Below are 26,181 nucleotides of genomic sequence, written 5' to 3' on the forward strand. Positions count from 1 at the left end.
TTTGATATGGTAGTAAGCGTCCTGGAGGTCTATCGAGCACATCCAGTCGCATTCTCAGAGGCAAGGTAGAATGGACTGCAAGGTGACCATCCGGAATTTCTGCTTGGCTATGGTCAGGTACAGGGCTGACAGGTCCAATATGGGCCTGAGGTCCCCCATCTTTTTTGGCAATAAAAAAAACCTGGAGTAAATGCCTACTCTGGACTGATCAGGGGGGACTGGTTCGATAGCCCGATTGCAAAGCAGCTTTGAAATTTCTTGCGCTGCTGCCTCCCTTTGAACGGGTGGAACATCCAGGAGGCACTTTGGTTGGACGGCTGGGGCAATGAACAGGATGGAGTAGCCTCTGGATATTAATTTTGAGCACCCAACGGTCCGTTGCAATGGACTCCCAAGCCATTAGGTGCAATGACAATCTTCCCCTGACTACATTCAGAATAGGACAGTCGAGCAACACCTCAGGGGTTGCTGCGTTGGTCTGTCCGAGAAGGTCTCTCTAGACCCAAAGTTCCTCGACCCCCCCCCCCCGCCTCTGGGGAGGCATCTGTCTTGTCCCCCTCTGCATCTAGGGGACGAAGTGCCCCGAGAGTCCCGGGAAAACTGAGATTTTCAGAACCACATCTCCTTTTGCCCTCTCTGATTCCTAGAAAAGGATCTTTGAGGGCTAGAGAAGCGGACTCCGATGGTCTTCCCATTCTTCTCGCTCTGGACCAGGGTGTCACGTACTGTCTTCCCGAACAGGGAAGAACCAAAGGGATCATTTGTGAATGACACCTTGAAGGGGTCCGTGAATTGACATAGTCTGAGCCAAGCGTGTCACCTCATAGCTACGCCGGTCCCAGCTGCCCTAGCCGCTCCTTCAGTGGCATGGGAAAGAAAACGCATGGACGTGTTCGAAACAGACTTTAGAATCGACATTTTCGCCGAGAACAGCCACTTGTCCTCTGGTGACAGACTCTGGGGGAGACAGCAAATTCCGTAACTAGGTCTCGCTGAAGTCATATGATGTGTGCCAAATAATTCAGCGCTCAAATAGAAAACATCGCTAAAGAAAATACTCGCTTCCCAAATCAATCCACTGCCCTACACTCCTTGTCTGGAGGGTGGACCGAAGAACTTTCCTGTGCCAGTTCTCTCTTGGTGGCAGCTGCAACCACCATAGCATCTACCAGGGATCCCTTGTACTAGGCCAGTCCATCTGTGGGAGGAGAGAGGATCCTGTCCTGGTGTTTAGGTATTGGCTCTATTTTGCCAGGCTCCTTCCATGCCCGCTTGTAATGAGATCCACTAAGGGATCTGCAGAAGGGGACACCCAGGATGTAGATGGGCCTGTGCCAAAGGCCTCCAGGAATACGGACTCATCTGTGGAGGGTTTTGGGGCTGACCAACCTCCCCTCTGGCAGAGGATCTCCATGATGTCTCCAAAGGAGACATCCTTGGGAGGTGACCTGAGGGAACCCTCACCTTCATCAAAGTCAGTATCTTTTGTGAGGGACTCTGGGGAGTCCATGTGCCTCCTCTTACATGCGTGCTTACAGGGACCCTCAGAGGGACTCTCTGAACAGGGCTCGTAAGTCATGGGGGGATTCCACGATGGGCTCCACCTGGGGGTCCTCTATCACGGGCTGTCCCTGGGACAAGCTGATGGGAGTTGTGACAAACTCCACGGGAGCCGGGGTAGAATCCAAGGCGATGGGCTGGGGTCTCAATCCTTGGGAGAGAACCCTCTCCACCACATCAAAGGCAGAGTGCACGTCCTTAGCAACCAACAAGGAGGAAGGTCTCCCTGACTCTGCCGTGAGGATTGGGGCCGAGGCCAACATAGCCGGGGTTCTGAAGGAATGGCGCGGATCCCACAAAGTCAGAGCCGAAGACACCTCCGTTCCCTCGGATCCGACTCCCCATTCTCAGCCCCGAGAGTTGCTCGGTTCCGAACAGGTCTGATCTGAGGAACTCAAGGTAATCGCCGGTGTCAAGGTTGGAGGAACAGTCGGCGCCGAACCCCCAGCTTTGAGGATCCTCGGATCCATAAACCCTGAAACCATAGGTCGGATTGGGGAAGGAGAGACTGGATGGAAGAAGGGCATGGAGGTCCCCTCTCCGGCCGGAGAGGGTCCTGGCAAGACTCCCATTTGGATTTGGGTCTGAATGAACCTCTGCATCATCCTGTCTATGTCTAGCTCCGACAGACTCAGAGTTGACCACGAGGAGGCGACCGACTTGGATCTGGCTGGTCTATGCAACAACCTCGAAGGCCTCTGGACCAAGGGCTCAGTCAGCTCCGGGGAGAACCTCGGCTAGTGGAGCTGAGGAGAGGTAGTCCTGACAACTGTTGTAGGCGGGCTAGGAAAGGGGTCCCGCTCTGGAGACCGCTTGCAGTGCCTTTCCACTCTCTTGTCCTTATCTCTCTTGTCCTGTTTGTCTTTACTTTTAGTCCCCACCTCAGAAGGCTTACAGGGAGGTTGAGTCCCAGCCTGAGGGGGAGGTTGATCGGCTACTGGAGCCAAGGTTGAGGTCGCCGTGTCCAAAGCAGAAACTGATAGCAGGCCCTTAGCTACCAGCTTTGCCTTCCTTTCCTTCAATACCCTAGAGTTGAACCCTGCAAACATACTACAAGGCAAAGATAGGTGGGGAACACAAAGGCAAATAACACACAGTGTGGCCATCAGCCAGTGAAAGCTTGTGGCCACACTCTGTGCATTTTTTAAAGGTTGGTTTTGGCTGCCCAGCCATAACCAAAATCCACTTAGCCAAAATTAAACCCAAAACTAATGCACACACTAAGGTCGGGTTAGGCCTACACACTACCTTACAAATTCTGACTTTTTAAACTACTTTTTTTTTTTTTTTTTTTTTTTTAACAGAAAACCGATGAACAACAAAGGGGAGGAAAGGGTTGAAAATCAACTACACACACACACTCTAAATATATCAGAAAAACTTCCACTTACTACACCCAACTTGGAGCTAAAGAGACCACGATGCGTACGCATGAAGCAGCAAATTAGATCTGAGGGAAGGTAGGAGATGTGAGGGATTGTGGGTAAAGGGAGGAGCTTGGAGCAGATGCTTGAAAAATGTTGCCGGCTCGGATCCGATATGGATTCGAATACCCACAGGTTGCAGATAAATGAAGTTAACTACTTCAGTTTAAAGGATTCAAATATCTGAACTTGTAATGTGTTTCATATAGACATTTAAGAAGAGACCTTAATCAAGTAGGGCATTTAGATACAGCTACCTCTAGGAATATCTGGGATTATCAAGCAGAAGAGAATCACCAGACAACCTATGTAAAAAAAATATATAGGAATGAGAAGTGTACTAATTGGTTCTCTGAGACAGAAGCTGTTGCATGGAATAGGCTACCAAATTACATTAAAGCAAGAACGAGTTCAAATATTTTTATGAACAACCTGGACACTTATTATTGGAACTGTTGTGGTATATTGGCAGGCAAAAAGGGCATTACTGCCCGTGCCTGAAATATTTGTATGCATGTATGTATGTATGTATATATATATATATGTATGTATGTATGTCTGTACTATCCAGACATATGTACTATCTGAAGCAGAGGGAAACCACATCCTGGAAAACGGCTTACAACTTAAAAAATTGTGGCTACGCTTCTGGCTGCACATAGTACATTTTGCTGTTACACATACTCAGCTTACTTGTCTTATATCTCTAAAGGACACAATTTTATAGACAGGCAAATGCATCTACATTTCATTATTTTTTTTTTGCCAACATAACTATTAACATAATAAGTGTACATAAGATAAAGAGTTTTCACATGAATATACATCATACTATTACTAAATAATGTGTCCTGAATGTTATAAGCAAAGCAATTAACTAAAAATAGAGCTCTTACATCTTTCAACAACAAAATGCAGTACCTGAACTACTAAGCAACTGAGTTGCTTAATTAGTTATTAGTGTTTCTAATACTGTATTAAGCTTATAAACAATGAATTATTGTTCTCAAGTAAAAAGGTCACATTAACATTTAACAGTAGATCATTTCACCACGTGCTTACAGTAATAATGAACTCAGCTCAGCTGCGCACCTTCACTTAAAATAAAGCGCATCATTTAAACAGACGTCTGCTGACATCCAGTGGCTGGCAAACATATAGCACTAAGTTATAATTATTGTAGCCGTTTTTTTTTTTAATTAACCAATTAACATGTTTGAATAATTTGAAAAATACTAAATAATCAAATTAGAAATGTATTACTGTTACTAAATCAACAAGGATAATAAACTCTACTAAATGTAAACTAATCTAACTGTATACATTACATATGTGATGTACCAGCTACTACACTACTATTATTCTAGAACAGCATTATTATTAACATGTTTCAACTCCAACTATTACATAGTGACAGCATTATAATTTTCTGATGAAGTTCCTAGTGAATGATAGCGTTCAACTGAATAAATTGGTTTCTCTGTTAGCTGCTGGTTTACTGGTTTGCTATCAGTTAGTTCCTGCATTACATTTTTCCACAGTGATGAAAGTTGGTAATGAAACCTGGAACCATAATTTGAAGTTTATAGATTTTCCTGTAGCACTTTCAAAGGGTTACAATCAGCTACAGACAATAAGATTTCACTATTTAATATAAGGGGTATCAAAGCTGCTAGACTACCCTATGTACACCAGCAATGAAAATATTAATGCAAATGATTTTGACATTTATATAGTTCAATAACACTACAGTTATTAAAATACTTAAAAATAAGCATTTCATGAAGTCTAAGAAATTAAAACCACAAGTTTTTAACTGTTACTTATGGCAAAAGTAATTAAAATGTTTTTAGCCAGCTCCATGTTATATAGAGATAAAGCCCTAACTACACCACAGGCAAACCAAGTCTGATTAGCCTCAAGTGTCTGTAGGAACAGGATAGGAAGGACTGGCATAAGCAGTGCTGCCAACATACCCATTCTCAAGGGGGGTGGCGCTGGCACACCTCAAGGATGACACCTAGCAGGAATACTTGGTGCTTAACTAGTGGGGATTGCAGCCAGCCAAGCCTGCATTGTCATTAGTGCATCCCCACTATGCACGAAAGGGGACACTGGGATGTAGAGGCAGACTTCCCCTCAGGAGGTAGTAAACAAGGACTCAAATGAGCCACTGAGGGAGGAGGATGTTTCAGGGGGGGGGGGGGTACTCCATACCACCAGGAGGGCCAGCTGCTGTTCCTGGACATGAACAAATGGGCTATACAGCTCTTGCTTATCCCAGGAATGCCCAGCTCCTAATCAGCCAACTGGATGAATGTAGGGGAGCCATCACGCAAGATCTTTGGGAGAAGCAAATAAAGTAATTACAAAGTTTTTGTTATCCCAGCAACAGTGAAACTGTTTTAATTGCTTATGTACATTAGTGCTTGCTGCTATCGAACTGATCTGTATTTTGAGTTGTTACCTGGAAATGCATGGTTATGTGCTATAGGCTGTCAAAGAATACACACAGATTAAACGGTCTTGTTTATCCAGCACTCACCAGGCTTTTGCTACAGGTTTCCATGCAGTTATCTCCTCCCTTGCCAGCAAAGGCTATCCAATAAAGTCTGACAGAGTAAAGGCTGCAGAAAGGGCTAAGAAGGCAATACTGTAGGACTTTTGATGACTCTACAGGAGCATTAGTGGTTGGTATGGAAGGTAGCATGATAACAGACTGCAGTGGTATTAATTTGTAGCAGGCAGACATAATTTGAATGCACTGTGTTTGAAAATCTCCTCCCGAGTTACTCCCATCCATTACAAGTCAGTTATTCTCAGCATGATGCTACTTACAGTGCAACTACATATCAGTAAATGGGATGAAAACACTAGATATTTTTCTCTGTTTTTCATAGCCATCCCAAATCTAAACAAATGAAAAGCATCACAGCCTCTGTCACACACCTTTCAGTGAAACCACTATTTCCTCAGATGGAAAATCATCTCTCACCCAAAGCATGTACAATTAGTACTAAATATCCCACAACACATTTGGGTTGCTGCTGTTGCTGGGAATAAATTGCTATTTCTATTCATGCTTTTGCAGTTGAGAAAATAAAACAAGGAATACTACAAACACTGGGAGCAAAACATTAAAGTATGCTCAGCCAGTATACATTTTCTTGCTTATTAACTCAGAAGGTCCAGAGTAGATCTCAGCATTATTGCTCACACTCCAGTGATACTTATAGCATGCTCTGGATTAATTCCACTAGCAAGGAGCAGCAACCCTATTATTCCCTTTCACCCTTAAATATATGCAGACGTTACAGCCTTCCTTTCTAAAACTTTCTAAAAAAAATAAATGCATTATAAGGATTACATAATGAAGATTTTTCAAGCAGTCAAGTACATCCAGTTGTGCACCTTGCATAACTCACAGTTATGCACATCACATATTACCCTGACCATTTTACATTGGCAAAGCTGAAGATGCTTCTTTCAAAAGGTGTGAATCAGTTATGGGAAGGACCTCACCTAAACCTACTGCTGGTGATCTTTTATATATAATTTTTTTGAAAGTCTTGCACAAAGAAGACCTTAAGATTAAAGAAATAATCTTAAATTCCTTGAGCTGCATGTACAGACACACACACTCATTCTGCTACCAGAAGGAAATTAATATATGTGGTTTACCTGCCATCTGTACTGTGAGCAGTAAGAATGCTACTTCTCTAATCTCCATCCCTTTCATCTCCAGTTGCTCCCTGTTGATGCAAGTGCTGACTTGAGCATCACTACCTACAGGGGTGATTCACTCTGTATGTCTATAGTGAGCCCACCTGACAGGCCTAGCTACTGAGAGAAATGCTTGCAAAAAGGTAATGTCTAATGGCAAAACTGAATACATGCAAATAACCAAATTACACCCATGAAAAAAATCTAAAAGCCCTCTGCAGCAAAGTAAGCAATCTCTTTAGCAAACCTACATCAACCTAGACACAAAATCTGAAAGCAACAGATAAAAGAATTCGCAACACCATCTTATTTTCCATACCTTTTAAAACTCTACCCACCTTTCTACATCACAATAATCAGACAGTACTACATACCCTTTACTTGTGAATACAGCAGGCTCACACATCCAATTTACCGAGAGCCTGTGACATCTTCCTAGCTTTAATTCTAAAAGCCATTATCCACCTGTCTCAGTTCATTGCCCTAATGCATGGAAATTCCCAGCAGTCAGTGCATTACCAAAACAAGGATCCCTGCTGCTTCTAACCTCACACCATCCAATGTTTTACTAGTAGCTACCAATAGGTTAGGAACAGCAGTGTCATGCTCAGTTTTTCTCCCATCTCACTGAATATTCATAAGTTCATAGGTATGTACTAGGCTAACAATCACAAAGGGCTTTTTAAGCAGAGCCATGCATGCCAAATCTCTAACAAATCCTGGCACCCTTAGTAAGAGCAGGGGTTTGGGAGATTAAACATTTACAAGCAGGGACCTGGGAGATTAACCAATTACAGGCTGTCTGTGTCAATTAGAGACACAGGGATGAATTTCCTGTTACCTATCCAACTGTCCAAGTCACACCTGCACTGGGTTAAGGAGAAACTTGGCTTCACATGGAGTCTGTTCCAGTGAAGGGGTAGTCTCTGTGATACATACCTGGCTCTCCAGCAGGTCTTGCTTATATCACAGGCATATGATCAACTTAGTATGAATAACTTCAAGAAGGGACACAGCATAATAATGGCAACATTCTCACCTATAAACAAAGTCTTACAAAACCTGAGTATCAGACAACTAACCACAACCATCTTTGTATGTTAAACAAAAGCATGTTATTCCACCCTATACTAGAAACACAAAAGAATTTTCTGAATGTTGCAGGTTTGGAATGCTGTATAATTCAAGGTTAGCCATAAAGCAGTACTGCAGCTAGACACTGTAAATGAAGTCAGAAAATGCTTTATTTACACCACCAATTAACAGACAGAGCACAACTAACTGACTTTGCATAATCTACCATAATGGCAGTTGCACTTGTCTGGGATAGAATACAATAATGTGTAACCACATGCTCAGTACTGAAATTGCATTACAAACACATTTCCTACAAGTGTACACACCCCTGTTAAAATGCCAGGTTTTTGTGATATAAAAAAATGAGACCGCAATAAAATAAAAAACATACACTAAGCTGGTGGGCATGCCCTTAAACTAATACTTTGTTGAAGCACCTTTTGATTTAATTACAGCATTTAGTCTTCTTGGGTACACACCTGCCATCAATTAAAGAGACTCTGATTAATCCCAAATAAAGTTCAGCTGCCCTAGTAGGATTTTCCTGACATTTACTCAGTTGCCTGCTACACCAAAAGCCATGGCTCTCAGTGAGCTTACAAAGCATCAAAGGGACATTGCAAAGAACTGGATGTCCCTCCGAAATTGATGAAAATACAAGACAGAAACTGGTCAAGGAGACTGCAAAAAGACCTACAGCAACAATGAAGGAGCTGCAGGAATTTCTGGCAAGTACTGGTTGTGTACTACATGTGACAACAATCTCCCGTATTCTCCATATGTCTGGACTATGGGGTAGGGTTGCAAGGTGGAAGTCTTTTCTTGCACAGAAAAGCATCCAGGCCTGGCTAAAACAATACATCATGTCTCCCAAAAGCATGTGGATAAATGTGTTATGGTCTGAAGAGCCCAAGGTTGAACTTTCTGGCCACAATTCCAAAAGGTACGTTTGGCCCAAAAACAACACTTCGCATCACCAAATGAAGACACTCACCATGATGAAGCACGGTGGTGGCAGTATCATGCTTTGGGGTTGCTTTTCTTCAGCTGGAACTGGGGCTTTAGTCAAGGTAGAGGGAATTATGAACAGTTCCAAATACCAGACACTTTTAGGCTAAAACCTTCAGAGATCTACTAGAAAGATGAAGATGAACAGGAATTTCACTTTTCAACATGACAATGACCCCAAGCATACATCCAAATCAACAAAAGAACGTCTTCACCAGAAGAAAATTAAAAAGTTTTGGAATGACCAAGACAAAGCCCAGACCCAACTCCAATAGAAAATCTGTGGGGTGACCTGAAGAGGGCTTTGCACAAGAGATGCCCTCGTAATCTGACAGATTTGGAGCACTTTTGCAAGGAAGAGTGGGCAAATATTGCAAAGTCAAGATGTGCCATGCTGATAGACTCCTCCCCAAGAAGACTGAATGTTGCAATTAAATCAAAACGTGCTTCTACAATGTATTAGTTTAAGGGTGTGCATACTTATGCAACCAGATTATTGTACGTGTTTTATTTTTTATAGTCCCCCCCCCCCCCCCCCCAACAGATTTGACACTACTCTTCTCTCCTTTCTGTCTGAGGAATTCTTGGCAGATGTGGAGGCTGCAGAAGATAAAGATTGGGATGAGTGTCCCGTTGGAAGATGTCCCTTGAAAACCAATTTGTTATGATGTTTATTAAAGGTCTGCTGGCCAAAAGTAGTACAAATAGCACAGTCTTCATTAAGATGATGTGCACCCACTCAACATATAGATTTCAGATGAGTATCTGAATTTGGAAACTTCTGGCAACAGGCCACACACTTCTTGAAGTATGATGGTTCCTCAGCCACAGTCAAGGAAGGAAACATTCTAATACCCAAAACCAGTGGTACACTATTATCAATAGTGAAAGCAATAACACAGCAATAATAATCATCCTATTAAACTAGTCTAACAGCAAACACTATAACTACCAAAAAAAGGAGGGGAAAGGCCAACTGCACAAAGAAGTCTCTCCCTTTTTTTGTTTTATAGGTAATGGGAAAGCCAGGTTTATCTGAGACTGGCCTGAGTAAATGGGACCACATCTCTTCCTACAAGCAGCAAACAAGATCTGAGACAATGTTGCAGATAGACGGGGAGTATGGATAACGGGAGGATCCAGAGCTTTGGATTTGAAAGTCGAGAGTGGCCGAAGTCGGATCCAAGGTTGGATGCAAAAACCCATCCACTGATGTAAGACAGAAGAGATAACATATCAAAAATTTGCTCAGATTTCTGAACATCTTTAGCTTTATTCAAATAATATCTGTCTATGCAATTGTAAAGTATCTAGAATCCTTTCACTACTATTCTGAGAGAAAGGGAAAAAGGAAGGAAGGTAGACTGGCTTAAGCACAAGTCACTGACCATCCTGAGCATAAAAGAAGGACTGGTGCAAAGAGAAACTATCTCTGTGACAGAACAAAACAGGGGGAGCTTCCATGAGAGCCCAGAGTTCAGAGACTCTTGGCAGAAGTCAGAGCCACCAATAAAACAGTCTTCCAAGTACAAAATTGCACAGAAGCTGCAGGTTCAAAAGAGGGCTGACATCTTTTCCAGAGCAAAATTAAGGGTCCAAGAATGCAGAATGGACATTCCTGGGGCCCAATATGAAGGGTGCCTTTCAAAAATTGTTTAACCTAAAATCTAGAGGAAAGTGGATGATTCTAAAGAAAGTTAGGCAGAAGTGGCTAACAAATGAGCTTTAACAGATAAGTATGCCAGCCCTGAACTGAGCAACTCACAAATAAGAGCAGTAGGAATACCTGCTCAAAGTGGGTTCTGTTCATGTCTGCAACACCAAAAAGAAAATATTTTCTACTTGGCAACATAGGATTTTATAACAGTAAGTTTATTACTTCCTGCAAAAACCTGAAGCATATCCTCAGACAACTGGTGTCAAAAAATTAATAAAAACCCTAACACCCAAAGAGTCAATTGCAGGATGAGCAGATGAGGGTGAATGAGAAAGCCCCTGTCCTGTGAGAGGAGATCCATCCTATCAGATAAGTTGTATTGATTTCCCCTAGCCAGATGAAACAGGAGGAGGAACCAATGCTGTCTGGGCCAAAAGGGAGTCACCAATAAGATTTTGGGTCTGTCCCACATGATCCTGTGGAAGATCTTGGGCAACAGAGGAAATAAAGAAGCATATAGAAACATCTCTTTCCAAGAAAAAGACATGGCTTCCACTTTCCAAGACCCAGTGACTTGGCACTGTGGAACAAACTGGGAAGGTGCCTGTTCAGAGGGGAGCAAACAGATCTGCTTGAGGTGTACCCCACGGACTGATGGCATCCATTCGTCAAGATCTGCCCCAGAGCTATTTAGGTAGTCTGCTACTAGATTGTGCTCTTAGTGAATGTAAACCAGCTGAAGGATCAGATAATGACCGATAGCAAATTCACAAACAAGAGGCAGTCTGCAAAGAAGATATGACTTTCTGCCCCTTTGCTTGCTTACGTACCTTGTGACAGTAGTTTTATCTGTGTAAACCCCCGAGAGAACCTGGAACCCAAAGGGAATGCAAGGTTTGAAGAGCTAAAAGCAGAGGCATCATCTCTTTGATGTTGATGTGATCCTTCATTTTTTGGGGAGACCACACATCCTGGACCCTGCTGTTGGAAGAAACTCCTCAACTCAGATCTGAAGCATCTGTATACAGTTCCTGAGTGGGGGGAATGAGCTTGAAAAGGCAGGCCTGGATTCAGAAACATCTCTGAATCCACCAAATAAATTCCGGTTTGAGCCAAAGCAAGAGAGGAATGGGAAATTCTAGAGGATGACAGCACAGAAGCTAAATTTTCTTTAGATACCGCGAAGCTTCCTCATGTGGAGTCTTGAGAAAGGAACCCTATGAATGGCAGAAGCCATGTAGCCCAGAGCCTGAAGAACTTTCTTGCAGACACCATTATTTAAGAAAGAAGGAACCGGAAAAAGCTGTCAACAAGGTAGAAAGGAGGAAAAAGCCATCATAGATAGGGTCTGAATCCTGCACCCCAGGAAAACTTGATCCTGTGTAAGTGTCAGAACACATTTGTTGAGATTGAGAGTGACACCCATATTGTGGGGCAGAAGAATGGTAAATTCAAGATTCTAAAAGCTGTCAAGGTAGAAAGGAGGAAAAAGCCATCATAGATAGGGTCTGAATCCTGCACCCCAGGAAAACTTAATCCTGTGTAAGTGTCAGAACACATTTGTTGAGATTGAGAGTGACACCCATATTGTGGGGCAGAAGAATGGTAAATTCAAGATTCTGGAGAAGAATCTGCTGGGAAGGAGCTTGAATGAGAAGGTAGTCCAGACACGAAAAAACTGTATACCATGAATTCCTGCAGTAGGCTATAACTGTAGCCAGACATTTGGTAAAAAAAAACATCAAAGCTATAGAAAGACCAAACTGCAAAGTAGGTAGTTGATAATGTGAAGAATGAATCAAAAATTTCCTGAAGAAAAGGTGAACAAGAATGTGGATATAAGCATCCTTCTTGTCCACAGAGACAAGGTAGGTCTGGGGAAGCAGCAAAGAAAACAGGGACTGGGGAGACAACATTTTGAAAGATGGAACTTTCAGAAAAGTGTTAAGAAAGGAGGGGTCCGGAATGGGCCTCCGAGGGCATTTTCTTCCATCCCAGGGAGCCAGAAACATCCTGGAGTAGTCTGTGCCTGTCTGGGAAACAGGAACAGGCTGAAGAGTGTCCTCAACTAAATGGTCCTGCAGAAGAGGAAGAAAGTGAGAAATTTGGTAATGTGGAGGCTGCAGAATCCCTGAAAAGGATGTCAGGGATTTCCAAACCAGGAAGCAACCTTGTTGTGTTCTGGAAAGATCTCAGGAATCTGTGATGATCTGCTGCCAGACAGGATAAGATGGGATTAAACGGGAGGAAAGGGGAAAAGTACAGTTGTGTACACTTACCATAAATGTAGATGTTAGAGTGTAGTCACTGTTGCAGTCATCACATTTGGGTAATCTGCTGGCAGGTTGCCCTCAGTCGGCCTGAATTCCAAAGTCTTGGGTCCTGCGTTGGTTGCCGTCTCCTTTTCCATGACGTCAGGGGTATAAAACATGCAGCCAATGCCATTTTCTTTAGTTTTTCTTGCCCCAGATGTCAGGTGCCCCCAAAAAGGTAGCAAAAATATATATATATATAAAAAAAAATTAAATATATATATATATATATATATATATATATATATATATATATATATATATATATATATATATATATATATAAGCAAATGCACCACATAGGTTGTAGAAGACAGAGAAGGAAAGAAAGTCCAGAATGACTGGGGGATGGCGGGTGGATAACCTGGACTGCAACAGTGAATACACTCTAACATCTACATTTATGGTAAGTGCACACAACTGTACTATGTTCTTCGTGTTTCACTGTTGCAGTCATTACATTTGGGAAGAATCCCAAAGCTATGGTTGGGAGGCTGGAGCTAAACAGCATTAGATGCGGCTATAAGGCCCTGCAGAACTGCAGTGGCAAAGCCTGCCCTGCACTTAGTAGAGAGGCAAATGATAATGCTTTGTAAAGGTGTGAACAGAACTCCAAGTAGCAGCCTCTAGAATGTCTTTGGTACTCCTCTGAGAAAGGCTGCTGAAGTAGCTGCAGCTCTGGTGGAATGAGACCCAATGCCCTTGGGCACAAGTTTGCCATGGTGTAAGTAGCAGAAACTAATGCAGTGGCTTATCCACTTTGAAACTGTCTGCTTTGAAATAGCCTTTCCTTCTGATCCTGCAGCATGTCACTAGTAGTTGCTCAGTTTTTCTTAGAGCTTTAGTCCTGCTCAAGTAGAATCTTAGCTGTCTGTGTACGTCCAAGGAATGCAGAATTCTCTTCTCCTTGTTCTGCAGATTTGGATAAAAGAAGGCTGGCAGATGAAGTGTTTGGTTAAGAGCCACACTGGAAACCACCTTAGGCATAAAGGTGGCATTTGTTCTCAGAGACACCCTTGTCTGGGTAAAATATGATAAAAGGCTCTACAGCTATAAGGGCCTGTAGCTCTGAAACTCTTCTTGCTGAAGTAATTGCTAGTAGCAGAGCTGTTTTCCATGATAAGAACTTTATGTCAGCGGTAGCAGCTGGTTCAAATGGAGGCAGAGTGAGCTTTTCCAATACATAATTGAGGTCCCATGCAGGTAATGGTGATCTTCTAGGAGGCCTTAAATTTTTGGCTCCTCTAAGATACTGCTTTATTAAAGGATGAGAAAAGATTGGTGGCTCTGTATTGTAATGAGCCAAAATGGCAGAGGCATGGATTTTAATTGAAGAGAAAGATAGGCCTTTGTCAAGCATCTCAGTTAAGTATTGTAATATCTGAGGAATATTTGGTTCTGCTGCATCAGTTCCTTGTGCTTGATTCCAAGCACAGACTCTCTTCCATTTATCAGCATAAGATTTTCTAGTACTAGGCCTTCTGGCTTCCAAAATGACATCCATCACAGCTTTACTGAGAGGAGTTGTTTGTATAACTACATGATCAGCCATGCTGCCAGGTTCAGTGTCTGGAGTTGATTGTGCAGAATCTGATTGTTTTGCTGGGACAGTAGTTGTGGTCTTTGAGGTAAGGTCCAAGCTGGGTATTGAGAAGTTCCTTAGGACTGGGTACCAGTATTGAAGGGGCCAGTCCAGGGCAATTGGTATCATCTTTGGTTTCTCGTCTGACTTTTAGGAGGACCTTGGGAAGAAGAGGCAGAGGAGGAAAGGCGTAAACTGATAGGTTTTTCCAACTGAAGGATAGGGCGTCCACTTTCCATGCTTGTCTGTAATAAGCCCTTGTGCAGAATCTTTTCAATTGATAATTTTGAGGAGAGACGAATAGATATATGCCTGGGCTCCCCCACTTCTTTGTTATCATGCTGAAGGACTTGTGGATTTAGTTTCCACTCGTGAGGATCCATAAGGTTTCTGCTTAAATAGTCTGCCAGAGTATTTTGCGTTCCTGGCAGGAATTGAGCTTGGAGATGTATTTGGTAGGTCAAAGCTGTGTCCCACAGTGCCATGGCTAGTCTGCAAAGGGGGTATGAGTGTGTGCCCCATTGCTTATTTATATACCACATGACCGTGGTGTTGTCAGTCTTTATCAGTAGTTGTCCTGGATGAAGTAAGCCCTTGAAGGCTGTTAGGGCATTTTGAACAGCTAGCATCTCTTTCTGGTTGATATGTAGATGCATTTGTTTTGGGGTCCATATGCCCTGAATGCATCTTCCTGCCTTGTGGGGCCCCCCAGGCATAATCTGATGCATCTGTTAAGGTTTGGCTGGCAGGGGATAGAGTGAAGGCCCATCCCATGTTTTGGTGACAGGCCTTTGCCCACCATAGAAACTTCTGCTGCAGGCAGGGAATGAGAGGAATCATTGTTTCCATACTCTGAGAATGTTGACTCCATAACCTTTTTAGGTATCACTGAAGTTTCCTCATATGCAGTCTCGCATAAGGAATCAGTAGGATGCAGGATGCCATGAAGCCCAAAGCCTGCAAAATTTGTCTTGCAGATAAATGGGTTTTTGTCGGCATCAGTTTGAAGTAAGTAGTCAGTTGCCTTTGCTTGTCTGGCATGAGGCAAGCCATCTGGGCAGTTGTATTCAAGCTTGCACCCAGGAATGTTATCTTTTGAGAGGGTACCAGTTGTGATTTCTTTTCGTTTCTTGTGTACCCTAGGCATGTTGGAAGCCTTTTCAGAAACGCCAGGTGTTGAAGAAGAATGTCCTTGCTCTCTGCTTGAATGAGACAGTCATCCAAGTAAGGGTATATTTGTATACTTTTCTGTCTGCAAAATGCAATTACTGGTGCCAGGCACTTTGTAAAGACCCTGGGCGTAGTAGATAAGCCAAAGGGCAGTGCAGAGAATTGGTAATGCATTAAGCCAGCCTTGAATCTGAGGTATCTTCTGCACAATTGTGTTATTGGGACATGGAGGTATGCCTCTCTTAGGTCTAATGTCACCAGCATGGGCAGAAGCTGCTGCAAAGTCATTATTTTGAATTTTGGAATATCCAGGTATGTGTTCAAAATTGATAAATTCAGTATTGGCCGCCAGGCCTTGCCCTATCTGGGTACCAAGAACAGTCTTGAGTAAAAACCTTGTCCTTTTTCAGTTTCCGGTACTGACTGAATGACCCCCATATCCATGAGGGACATAACCTGTTTCTGTGCCTCTGCCCATTTATTTTTGGGCAGATCTGGCCAACCGTTTGCCATTGGCAGAGTGTGGAAATGGAATCTGTATCCCTGTGATACTATGTTTAGTACCCACTTGTCCTGGGTTATTAACTGCCAATTTTGTGCAAAAAGTGCTAATTTTCCCCCTAAGGATGCTGCCAAAAGGTAAGTGCTTGGTGTAGGCAGAGGGAAGTTATTGGGACTGTTTTGTGTACGTTTGTGCTGTATCTCCTCCAGATTTGGAGGTAGAAGCACCCCATTGCTTTGACCTGTATGAATCTTGTGCCTGGTATCTGGAACCATTAGGGCGTCTGGATTTGCCCTTTTGAGCTCTGACACAGGAAAGGACCAATTCTTTGTAGGCTAGTGTCTACTGAATCTTGGTGGCTGCACTTGTAAGAAGTCTTTAACAGTTTGCATAGACTTGGCTTTGTCTTCCATTTTCTTTAAAACCTCTTCTGCCTTGATACCAAACAGAGTATCATGCTGTAAAGGTGCATCTAGCAATTTAGTTTTAACACGATCAGGCAAATTTTGTTCCTTTAGCCAGGCATGCCTCCTAATCACAGATCCAGTAACTGTGGCCCTGCAGGAGGCCTCTAAGGAGTCAAAAATACATTGCAAAGTATGATTTCCAACCTGTTCAGCTGCATGCAATAATTCCTGCAATTCTTTATGTTCTGCACATTCAGAAATCATCATTTTCTGTTTCAGCTATCCCATAACATGTTGTTGATACTTAAGCATATGAAATTGACAGTTTAAGGCACTGAATGCCAAGGTTGCTGAGGTATAAACCTTTTCCCCCCATCTGTCCAGTGCCCTTGAATCTGTCAGAGGGAGTAGGATTTTTTGCTGTTGAGGCCTTAACTACCTTTGGACCCTGTGAAATAGTTTCAGGATCAGCAGCAGGGTTTCTAAATAAAATTTTATGAGAGTCAGGGACCCTGTAATATCGGTCAGGCTTACTGGGAGCCGGAGAGAAGGAGTCAGGGGTCAAGCTTGACTCCGAAAATTCATCATCCACAGTGGCTAAAACAGGAGGAATGGCTAAACGCCTGTGCTGAGGGAGGAGAAGGAAATCCCTGATCCTCTTTTTTTTAATTCTGAGAAATCTTGACTCTCCCAGTGAAAATGCTCCCTCAAAGTATGCAAGGTTTCCCCAAATGAATAATCCTCAGGAGGAGAAGCAGATGGTATAGACTCCTCTGCATCAGAATCCTCAAAGGGAGGTATAGATAATTCCTGATCAGAAGAGGAATCAGAAGAAATAGAAACCTGATCTGAAGATTCATAATCAGTGTCTCGCCTAGGCCTCTTATCTGGAGGAGGATGGGTACCGCTGATCAAGGTAATAAGGTCTTCAGCCATTTTGATCTGTTTTTTAGGCATAGAGGTCTGTGCACGTGGCTCATGCGTCATTTTTTTAGTTTTACAAGTTGCTTTTGTCTTTGGTTTTGCAGCTGTCGTCAGTTTGATATACAAATGTTGAGGTCTGAATACACCCTCAGATGCCGGTGCCTGCTCAGCGGCTCCGGACCCATCCGAGGGAGATACATCCATCGGTCCAATACCTTGAGTATCTTGCGGCATGCCAGACTCCACATGGGTGTCAGTAGAGGCCTGCGACTCGAAGGTTGTGGGTATCAGAAAGCGCCTCACTGAGTACTGGCGACTGGCTTGGGAGAAGCTTCATTGTCGGTTTTGGATCTCGACTGCCTTTCTCTGTCCTTTTCTTTGCGTTTATGTACTCCAGTAGTCGGATTGCTATCAGATGACATTTCCGGGTAGTTAAATCTGTTTCCAAAATACTTTGAGGCAAAAATATACCGACGCTTAATAGTGCGTTGGTTAAATCTAGCACAAAACCGACAGCCAGGCACGTTGTGATCAGGGCCTTGGCAAGGAATACAGTATAAATGGAAATCCTTATGAGGTACTTGCTTCCCACAAGTAATACAATTAACGTTTTCTGACATCGGTATGGAGCAAGAAAAAAGTTTCCCCAACGGGGTACTTCGCTTTAGTGAAGACTTCGGTTCTGAATATTTCAGTAGTTGGCCGACCGGCACTTGTGAAATGCTTCTGCTTCGGGCACCGTGCGGCAAGAAAGACTAAAGAAAATGGCATCGGCTGCATGTTTTATACCCCTGACGACCTGACGTCATGGAAGAGGAGACAACAAGTGATGCAGGAGCCAAGACTTTGGAATTCAGGCCGACTGAGGGCAACCTGCCAGCAGATTACCCAAATGCAATGACTGCAACAGTGAAACATGAAGAACATCAGGAATCTGTCAGAGAGGAAGGGAAGGATAAATGTCAAATAGAAGCAGATTTAGCAGGAAAAGAGGGCTTCTGAACTCTAGGATCCTAAACCGGCTATTCAAGAAACACACTTTTTGAAGATCTCCTACATCTTAAGGGAGGCTCCTGCAGCCTGCACCCAAAGAAAGGCTTAGAAGGATAATTCCTTTGAAACTTAGGGACAAGGGAGAGAAAAATCTGTTTGAGGTCCTACATAACTTTACCTTTATCCTGTAAGGTTTTAAAAAGCTCTACAGCAGCAGAACCAAACAGAAAAAGTCCAAGGCAGATTCCAACAACTTGTCCTTTATATCTTCAGGAAGAGATTGTGAGTACCAACATATAAAAGATCCTGATGTAGCTGCCAGAGAAGAGGCATCAGCAGTATCACAGCTGCATTTGATAAAATGGTAAGCCACCTGGCAGGCAGATATCAATAAAGAAATGACCTAAGTCTTAGCTTCAGAGGCAGGTATGCAATTTAAAACATCTCCAAGCCAAGACAGAACAGCCACCACATACCTGGCCATACTGGTATAGTAATTCATGGCTCTGAAAGCCAGAGTGGCAGAGTTTATAATTTTTCCTCATACCTGTCCAGAGGCCTATTGTCCTTCTCAGAAGGAAGAAGTCTGGAAAAAACAGTAATCTGGAAGGCTTATCAGCAGAAAGAGATGACTGCCAGGTCAGAGAAAAGATTCTTATATAAAAATTTCTAGGCCTCAGGCACCTTGTAAAACCTGCCAGGTTTCTTAGGAGCAAGGGCCTCAGACTCAGGAGCCTGGGAAGTTACAAAAAAGTATCCAGAAGGGCTTGCAACACAGGAAGGACTGAAAAAGACCTGGGGAAGTCCATTTGTAAGAGGGCATAATGCCTGTTTTGGACCTCAAACATTTGGGAACTTTCTCACCAAAAGTGCACTAACATTTTTACAATGGTGTCCCCAAAAGAAAGTGCCTCAATAGGAGAATCAGAAGAAACAGTATCCACATCCTCTGACACCAAAACAAGATGAGAATGGATCTGAGGAGAAGAATATGCTAGGAGCTCTTCTACAGAATCCAATTCCACATCTTCAAATGATGCATCAGACTCCCTAAGCCTTTTAGAGGCAGTAGAAGAAAAAAGACCAGCAGAAGGCATAGACAACTCTTGGGGAGACTTTAAGGCCATAACGGTCTAGAAAAGACCCCGAGTAAAATCCTGCCACTCTTTACTGGAATCTTTAGTGACAGGAACCACACTTAGACCTCTGCTTTCTCTTTGGAGGAACCGCTGCTCTATCAAGCTTAGGGGGTTCACAGTCCTGCCCGATTTCAGTAAAGGAACCAGGAACTTCTTCTGTAAGAAGTATCAAAGGAATCCCCCAGGCCCTTCTGAGTTAATTAACCATGGCTCTGCTTATCTGTAGCAGACATTTGGTCAACCTTAGTGGACATTGACCTCCAACTGTATCACAACAGAGGAAGTTGGCGTCAGACCCAGACAGTCCTCAGGTTCTTTATCAGATCCAGTAAAGATATCTACAGAAGCTAGACAGCAGAAGTCTCTAAACATATCTTTTTGGTCGCTTCCTAAGAGTTGACCTTCGCTCGTCTTGTAAAATACTGATCCAAACCTCTCTATCTAAGAACACTGCAGGTAACGCCATATTTTCCAACTCAGTTGGTAAAATATGGAATCAACTTCCTCCTGACCTGACAACCCAAACCTCCAACTCTCTATTTAAAACTAAACTAAAACACTACCTATCCAACCACAGGCTATGCTCATGCAACTACCCAACCTGATCTTTCTGCTCCTCACTACTCTTGCAAACATCTTTCTTTCTCCCAGCTCTAAGCTATTCCACTAAGAAATGCTCTCTTTAATCCTGTAACTATACCCTCCTCCCTATTCTACTGCTTACCTTCAAACATCCTACTGTATCCTGTCTTATTCTTCCCTTTCCAATACTCAAGCTAAAGCACTACCTCCTATTATCTTTATGTACTTTCTTCACATTGTCATTATAATGCCCAAAGTATTTTCTGTGCTTAAAATTTTTCTTTTTACTGTGTACATATTTTTCATGCTTTAATTTTTGATTTGTGTATTTACTTTTTCTCTCATGCGTGTAACACCTTAAGTATTTTGTAAAGACTGTTTGATTATCATGCTGTTAGATAGCGGAGCTTTTCTCCTCGGGCCTCCACTGAAAATGGACATGTATCCAGTTGGACTAGCCCGGTTAACAAATGTAAAATAAATAAATAAATAAATAAATCTGAGCAGGCAAATTCAGAAGCCATTGTTCCTTTGGCTAATAACATCTGATGTTGGTTCTCCAAATAAACAAACTGAGAACAGATGGCTATAAAGGGTCTTGAGAACAAAAGCCTGACAAACAGCATACTGAGTTTGATCACTGTCTGCACCTAGGCAGAAAAGGCACTCCTCGTATATGTTGTTTTGCAGAATCTTCCACACTCACATTTCCATTTTCTGGATGATATGTAAAATGGTAACCCAACAAAAAGAAAAAAGGAAAAGACCCAAAGGGATAATTATCTGCCATAGGCTAGGTAGTTTAATTAAATCTGTGAAGTTGTTTATCACATTACATCAAGCAGAATTTAGACTGGTGACAAAGAAGTTGAGGATTAGGCACCCATGCGTCACTTATGTACCTCAAGTCCTGGACATGAGACATACGTCTGAGAAACAGTGCTTGGAAAGGCTAAGGCTTTGGTATGCTGGCAAGGTGTACATCTAACCTTGGTAAGGAATACTGCAATCGTGATAAGGTAGGACATCTTTCTCAATCTATGGCAATACAGGATGAACCTATTTTTAAGTGACAAAAAAACAGAACCAAGAAATGGAAGAAATCATCGCTGCCTAGATTTGAAGAATTTTTATCTTCTCTAAAGGAAACTGACTAAAAACAAAAAAATTAAGATTTTACAGACAGCAATGACAGTTTTTCATGGCAAGCTTGACATTTGCTTCTCAGGAACATTCAGACTCCATGCTTTTCAACCTTGTCATATTATACCTTCTTGTCTTTATCATTATCTGGAGCTTTTCTCTCTCTGAGCTTATTCTGAAAAGTGGCTGTTGCCAGATAGTTCATCCTGGTAAACAAATGTAAAACAAAATGAAAGAAAGGACATTTATTTTGGCTACTTGTGGTGTCAAAAAGAGCAGTAAAAGGAAGGAAATAACTATTAGCTGACCAGACCTCTCAACCAATCGGGGACAAATTTCAACAGAATCAGGGACAAGTCACGAAAAAATCAGGGACAATCAGGGACACTTAAAATATTAGTGCTATTAACTTGAAACATTGACAGAATCAGAGCATATGAATTAATACACATTTTCTTAAGTAAAAGAAGTCTATAACTCTTAATTATTGTCATTATTCATTAAGTGTAATTCACCACCTTTCTTCCAAAAGTCACTAGTTTTAGGCAGGATCAAGAGGGATAGAGCTAAAATTTGAGTCAAAATCAGGGACAGTTGACAGGTATGTAGTGGACTCGGATATGGGATGGACCGATACATTATTCAGATTTCAAAGGTTGTTTTGCTATTCAGTTGAAAATTTCCATTTTCAGGGCATTTCTCACATATTCCGTTTTAGAGGAGGAAATTACTTTTTTCATAAGGAAGATAAGTATGCATTTGTGTACATAAGTTGCTGTTAATTTAACATTACTGTGAATCATGTTTTCTTCACGTCTTAAAAAAATAATCCAGATAATCTTGTATGAAGACTCAGTGACTCGTGTTAATGCAACTCTAGTGGATGAATCCATTAGGAGTTTGTATCCAAAACCTCTAGAATTTGCTAAGTGTCCCATTCATGATATTGCAGTCTCTAGAGCTGGCTATGTTCTGTATTGTCAAACCATGGCAATCACTTACCAGTAACTGATGTACCCTCTCACCTGTTTTGCCGTATCAGAGACATATTACTGCCTCACTGAACCTTTGCTTTGAAAGGCAGATGTTAACCTTAAAACATGACATTAATGTTATAGAATTTGTCTTAGCCCAGCAGTAATTAAAACACAAGCCGACATACATTCTGGAGCAAATCAACACGTATTCCCACAACTGGCCCCCTGATACATATCCTCTTACATACTATTATATTTTAAGAGATGACTTAAATGCAGAAAGCTATAGTCTAAAGTTGGAGACAAGAGATGAAGAGAAACAGCTAAAAGAAGAACTGGACCACTAATTTACAGTCATGTATCACTGCTTTCAGAGATTATTAACTTATGTTACAATGAAAATCCCACTAAGTGAAATACAATCAAATATAAAATGTTACAGATGGAGGCACTAAGCTGTGACATATGACTGGCCAAACCGTTCAGATCAGTTATAATATTTCATTTTTATTTATTTATCCTTTTGCAACCATGTCAATGCCACCAGGCTAGTTGCCTCTTGTCAACTGAGACCAGAGGTAGTATTTATACTACTAGGGGAAGTTTGGCAAGGGCATGAGGAAATTTACCCTACTCTTTCTGATGGGTGCCGTAGGATCTTTAATATCTGGCTGAGCCGTCACCAATCAAAAAGCTGGGGCCTCAGTTTAATGTCGCATTCAAAGGATGGCATGTTCAGGAGTGTAACCCCCCCCCCCCCCATATACTGCACTGCAGTGCCCAACAATCAATCTACCCTGTGCAGGAAAAACACTCACAAACTTCTGCAGCAAAGGCAGACTGCAGTACCTTCTACATCATCTACACTTGCCCCAAATCCCCAGTGGGAAGGGCACAAGAGATGCAGAAGAGCATAAATCTAAGCTGTGAAAATGGTCTACGTTTCCTTCTTTTTTAGTCTTCCACAAGAAAGTCAACATCCCAAGTCAGGAAAGGTAATTTTCTCTCTTTTTACATTCACTACTATTTTATTCATTAACAATAGGGCCCGATACTAACTCTCATTGGTCTTTCAGCATCTTAAGATATCAAGTTACATCATTGTGAACCATCTAACAGTTTTATTAATCAAAAGGTACACACAACTCACACTAATTTAAATTACCAGCACATATGCAAAATTATATCTTCAAGGAGAAATAATCAATTAAACATCCTATCTTAAGGGGGCCTACTTTAGTGAACTGACCTCAAAATAGTCAAATCCAACGCTGACTGATCCCATTGGTCCTGGTAGATCACTGTGAAAAATATATGCCAGTGACAGTGATACAAACCCATGGCATGCAAGAAGGGCAGCACGTAACTCCAGGGGGCCACCACCTCCCCATATGTCAAGTACTGCTGGAAACGGACCTTGTCCTGTTAAAGTAATTGAAGAAGAAATGAGTTATAAAACAATGAAAACCACTTGGAATTCTGGCATAATTTATTAATAAAAATTGAAAACAGAAACTGTACAACAAAAAATGCCTGAAAGATCAGCTGATTATCTAATGGAATGCAAAATGATGACAGTACCCAAGCATGAAACTAGCATACACACAGTACAAAAATCATTTTGCATAACTGTAACAGAGTGTGCCTAACACAGACGCTTGCATTTGGGGGGGGGGGGGTCATACTGCTATTGAGGGGAGTACAGGGCCACAATATTTATATTAAACCATACGCTGTATTATACACCTTAGCTGGCTCTATTTTCATGTTTAGTATTGGTGTACGCATAAGATACCTGGTACTATCTTTATGTGAATCAGCAGTAAGTCTTAGTGACACCATTCTGTAGTCTTGTTGCTGTATTTGTCCTGGGTAAGATCTACACTTTCCTTCAATGCTTTCACAGATGAAACACAGAATGCTGATGCACACTTAACAGCATCTGTACTACTTAACAGTTAGCCATCTCACCCCTCAAGTTTGATGTGCCCTAGCAATCAGCATTCTCATACCTGGAATAAAATACATGCTCATCCATCTCACCCCTAGAAATGAGCACAACTACAGCTCCTCTGAAAAATGCACACTTATCTGTCACTGCTCACTTTGCTTTACTACTCTTCACTATCACTATTCCCCAGTAAAAAGTATTGCTTCTTCTTTAAAAGTGCAGACAACAATCCTCCCTTTGCTATCTTTGCACCCATGAAGGCAAAACATTTACTTTCCACAGACCTCTCTTCTGCCTTGCTTTTGGAGAAAAGCACATTAGACTGACTGCACCAAGTAAATGGATCTATTTATATTATCATAGGTAAGTATTAGGCTAAACGCCCTTGTGGGATTTTAAGTGTAGTCAGTTTCCCTTTTGGTGGTTGAATTAACCTATCCCATTTGGTGTTATTTGGCCCTAACCATGCCATGGTCAATAATTATATATTTTTCCTACTGATAATAAATAGGATCATACCACAGATAATTTGGGGGACCCTTGCATGGGATAAAGCATTTAAGAGCGGTCTCTGTCCATTACTAGTCCTGGGGCAGTCCTGGGTAAATTTTCTATTTCCCATCCACATTGCTTTTGAATATGGAGAGGGATGAACTTTGTTTTATACAGATGGTGATTCTGTTCCAGAGTGGCTGTATCCTGTGCGAGCTACACCTTGCCTCCAAACTGTTCTACTGATGTTGCAGAAGAGGTCGAGATCCCTAGGACTGAGTATTTCTGATGGTATATGACTTGCTGATATTCAGCAATTCCATTAGTATTGGGTCAGAGGATGCCTTGCATAGCAGACACAGATCATCTCTTAGCAGACTGTAGGGTACCAAGTATATTGATGGGGCTTTGAGTGGTTCCATGTAGGATATATTGTTTAGGCCTTGTATCATTTTAGTAAGCATCTCTGTGGGCGTTCCAGTTGTTGCATATGTTTAGACAGATACACAGCAAAGAGGGCATTATACTCAATCACTGGCCTAATAAGAACCGAGTAAAGGGGACAATAATCCATAGATCTAGACACAAACCCTTTGTTTATAAGCTGTGCAATATAGGAGGACTTTCTTATGACAATAGACACATGTTGGTCAAAAGGCAGGTTACTGTCCACACAAAGTCCCAAATCTGAGCAACAGTGGACACTTAGGGGCATATTGTAAATGTGGTAATTTCCCTCATGACCTAAGGAAACTGATTTTCTGAAGCTAGAAAAAAACTCATAGCTCACTTAAAACATACCTACTATGCTGCCGACTTCAAAGATTAAACATTTTTCTCCCTCATAGTTGCAACTTTACTTGTACACCAAAGGTGACTTCCTAATCATCTAAACAGTAGTTTCTTTCTTTTAAATTGCCAACAGTACTTAACAGCTAGACTATAATAAGTCTTGCACTCAGTGAGATTCATTTCTTAACATAGCTGTCAGTACTATGGCTCATGGAATATTAACAGTTTACCTGAGACTTTATATGAAACTCCATTCACTGTGAACAGTTTATATACTGCTTCTCGAGTTACTATCATTGTCGATGACAACCCATGTGCCCGAGTCAAGGTTAAAACGGGTCTAAGGATCAACCCACCTACCAATTAAAAATAAATAACAAATAAGCAAAATTCCTGTCCTGCAGGCATTGAGTTTAAGTTGCAAGTCAGATCTTATCTTTCCATTATTTTCAGTTTAGGCTGTCTGCATACATCACTCCAATGCTGCCACTCTGAAAACATATGCTTTAATTCTGACACCCTGTACATTACCTCAGCAGCTGTACTACTTAAAATCCATGCTCAACTCTTAAAAGTTATTTTCAAATAATTAAAACAAAATCCAAGTTAGGATCATAACTGTGCCAGGACAAAAGTAGATGACAATATCAACACCTTTATTATCAGATTTCACACACAGAACTTCTGTCATCATATACTCCATTGGTGCGTCTGGGGCACTTTGCCCTTTCTTCTCCACAGACTTACGGCAACTTAAAAATGAAAC

At 42.0% G+C, this 26,181-nt stretch overlaps 1 protein-coding gene across 1 annotated transcript in view; it reads right to left on the bottom strand.

Annotated features, from left to right (window-relative positions):
• LOC122815059 (peroxisomal succinyl-coenzyme A thioesterase-like) overlaps positions 1 to 26,181 on the bottom strand; it is a 621,446-nt gene that overhangs the window by 207,278 nt on the left and 387,987 nt on the right. Inside the window, exon 6 of the mRNA XM_044087303.1 lies at positions 23,430 to 23,602. Within this exon, the coding sequence (XP_043943238.1) occupies positions 23,430 to 23,602 (173 nt within the window). The remainder of the gene's footprint in view (positions 1 to 23,429; positions 23,603 to 26,181) is intronic.

The sequence above is a fragment of the Protopterus annectens genome, chromosome 11.part0, assembly GCF_019279795.1.
Source record: "Protopterus annectens isolate FY-2018-M chromosome 11.part0, PAN1.0, whole genome shotgun sequence".
Taxonomy (NCBI): domain Eukaryota; kingdom Metazoa; phylum Chordata; order Ceratodontiformes; family Protopteridae; genus Protopterus; species Protopterus annectens.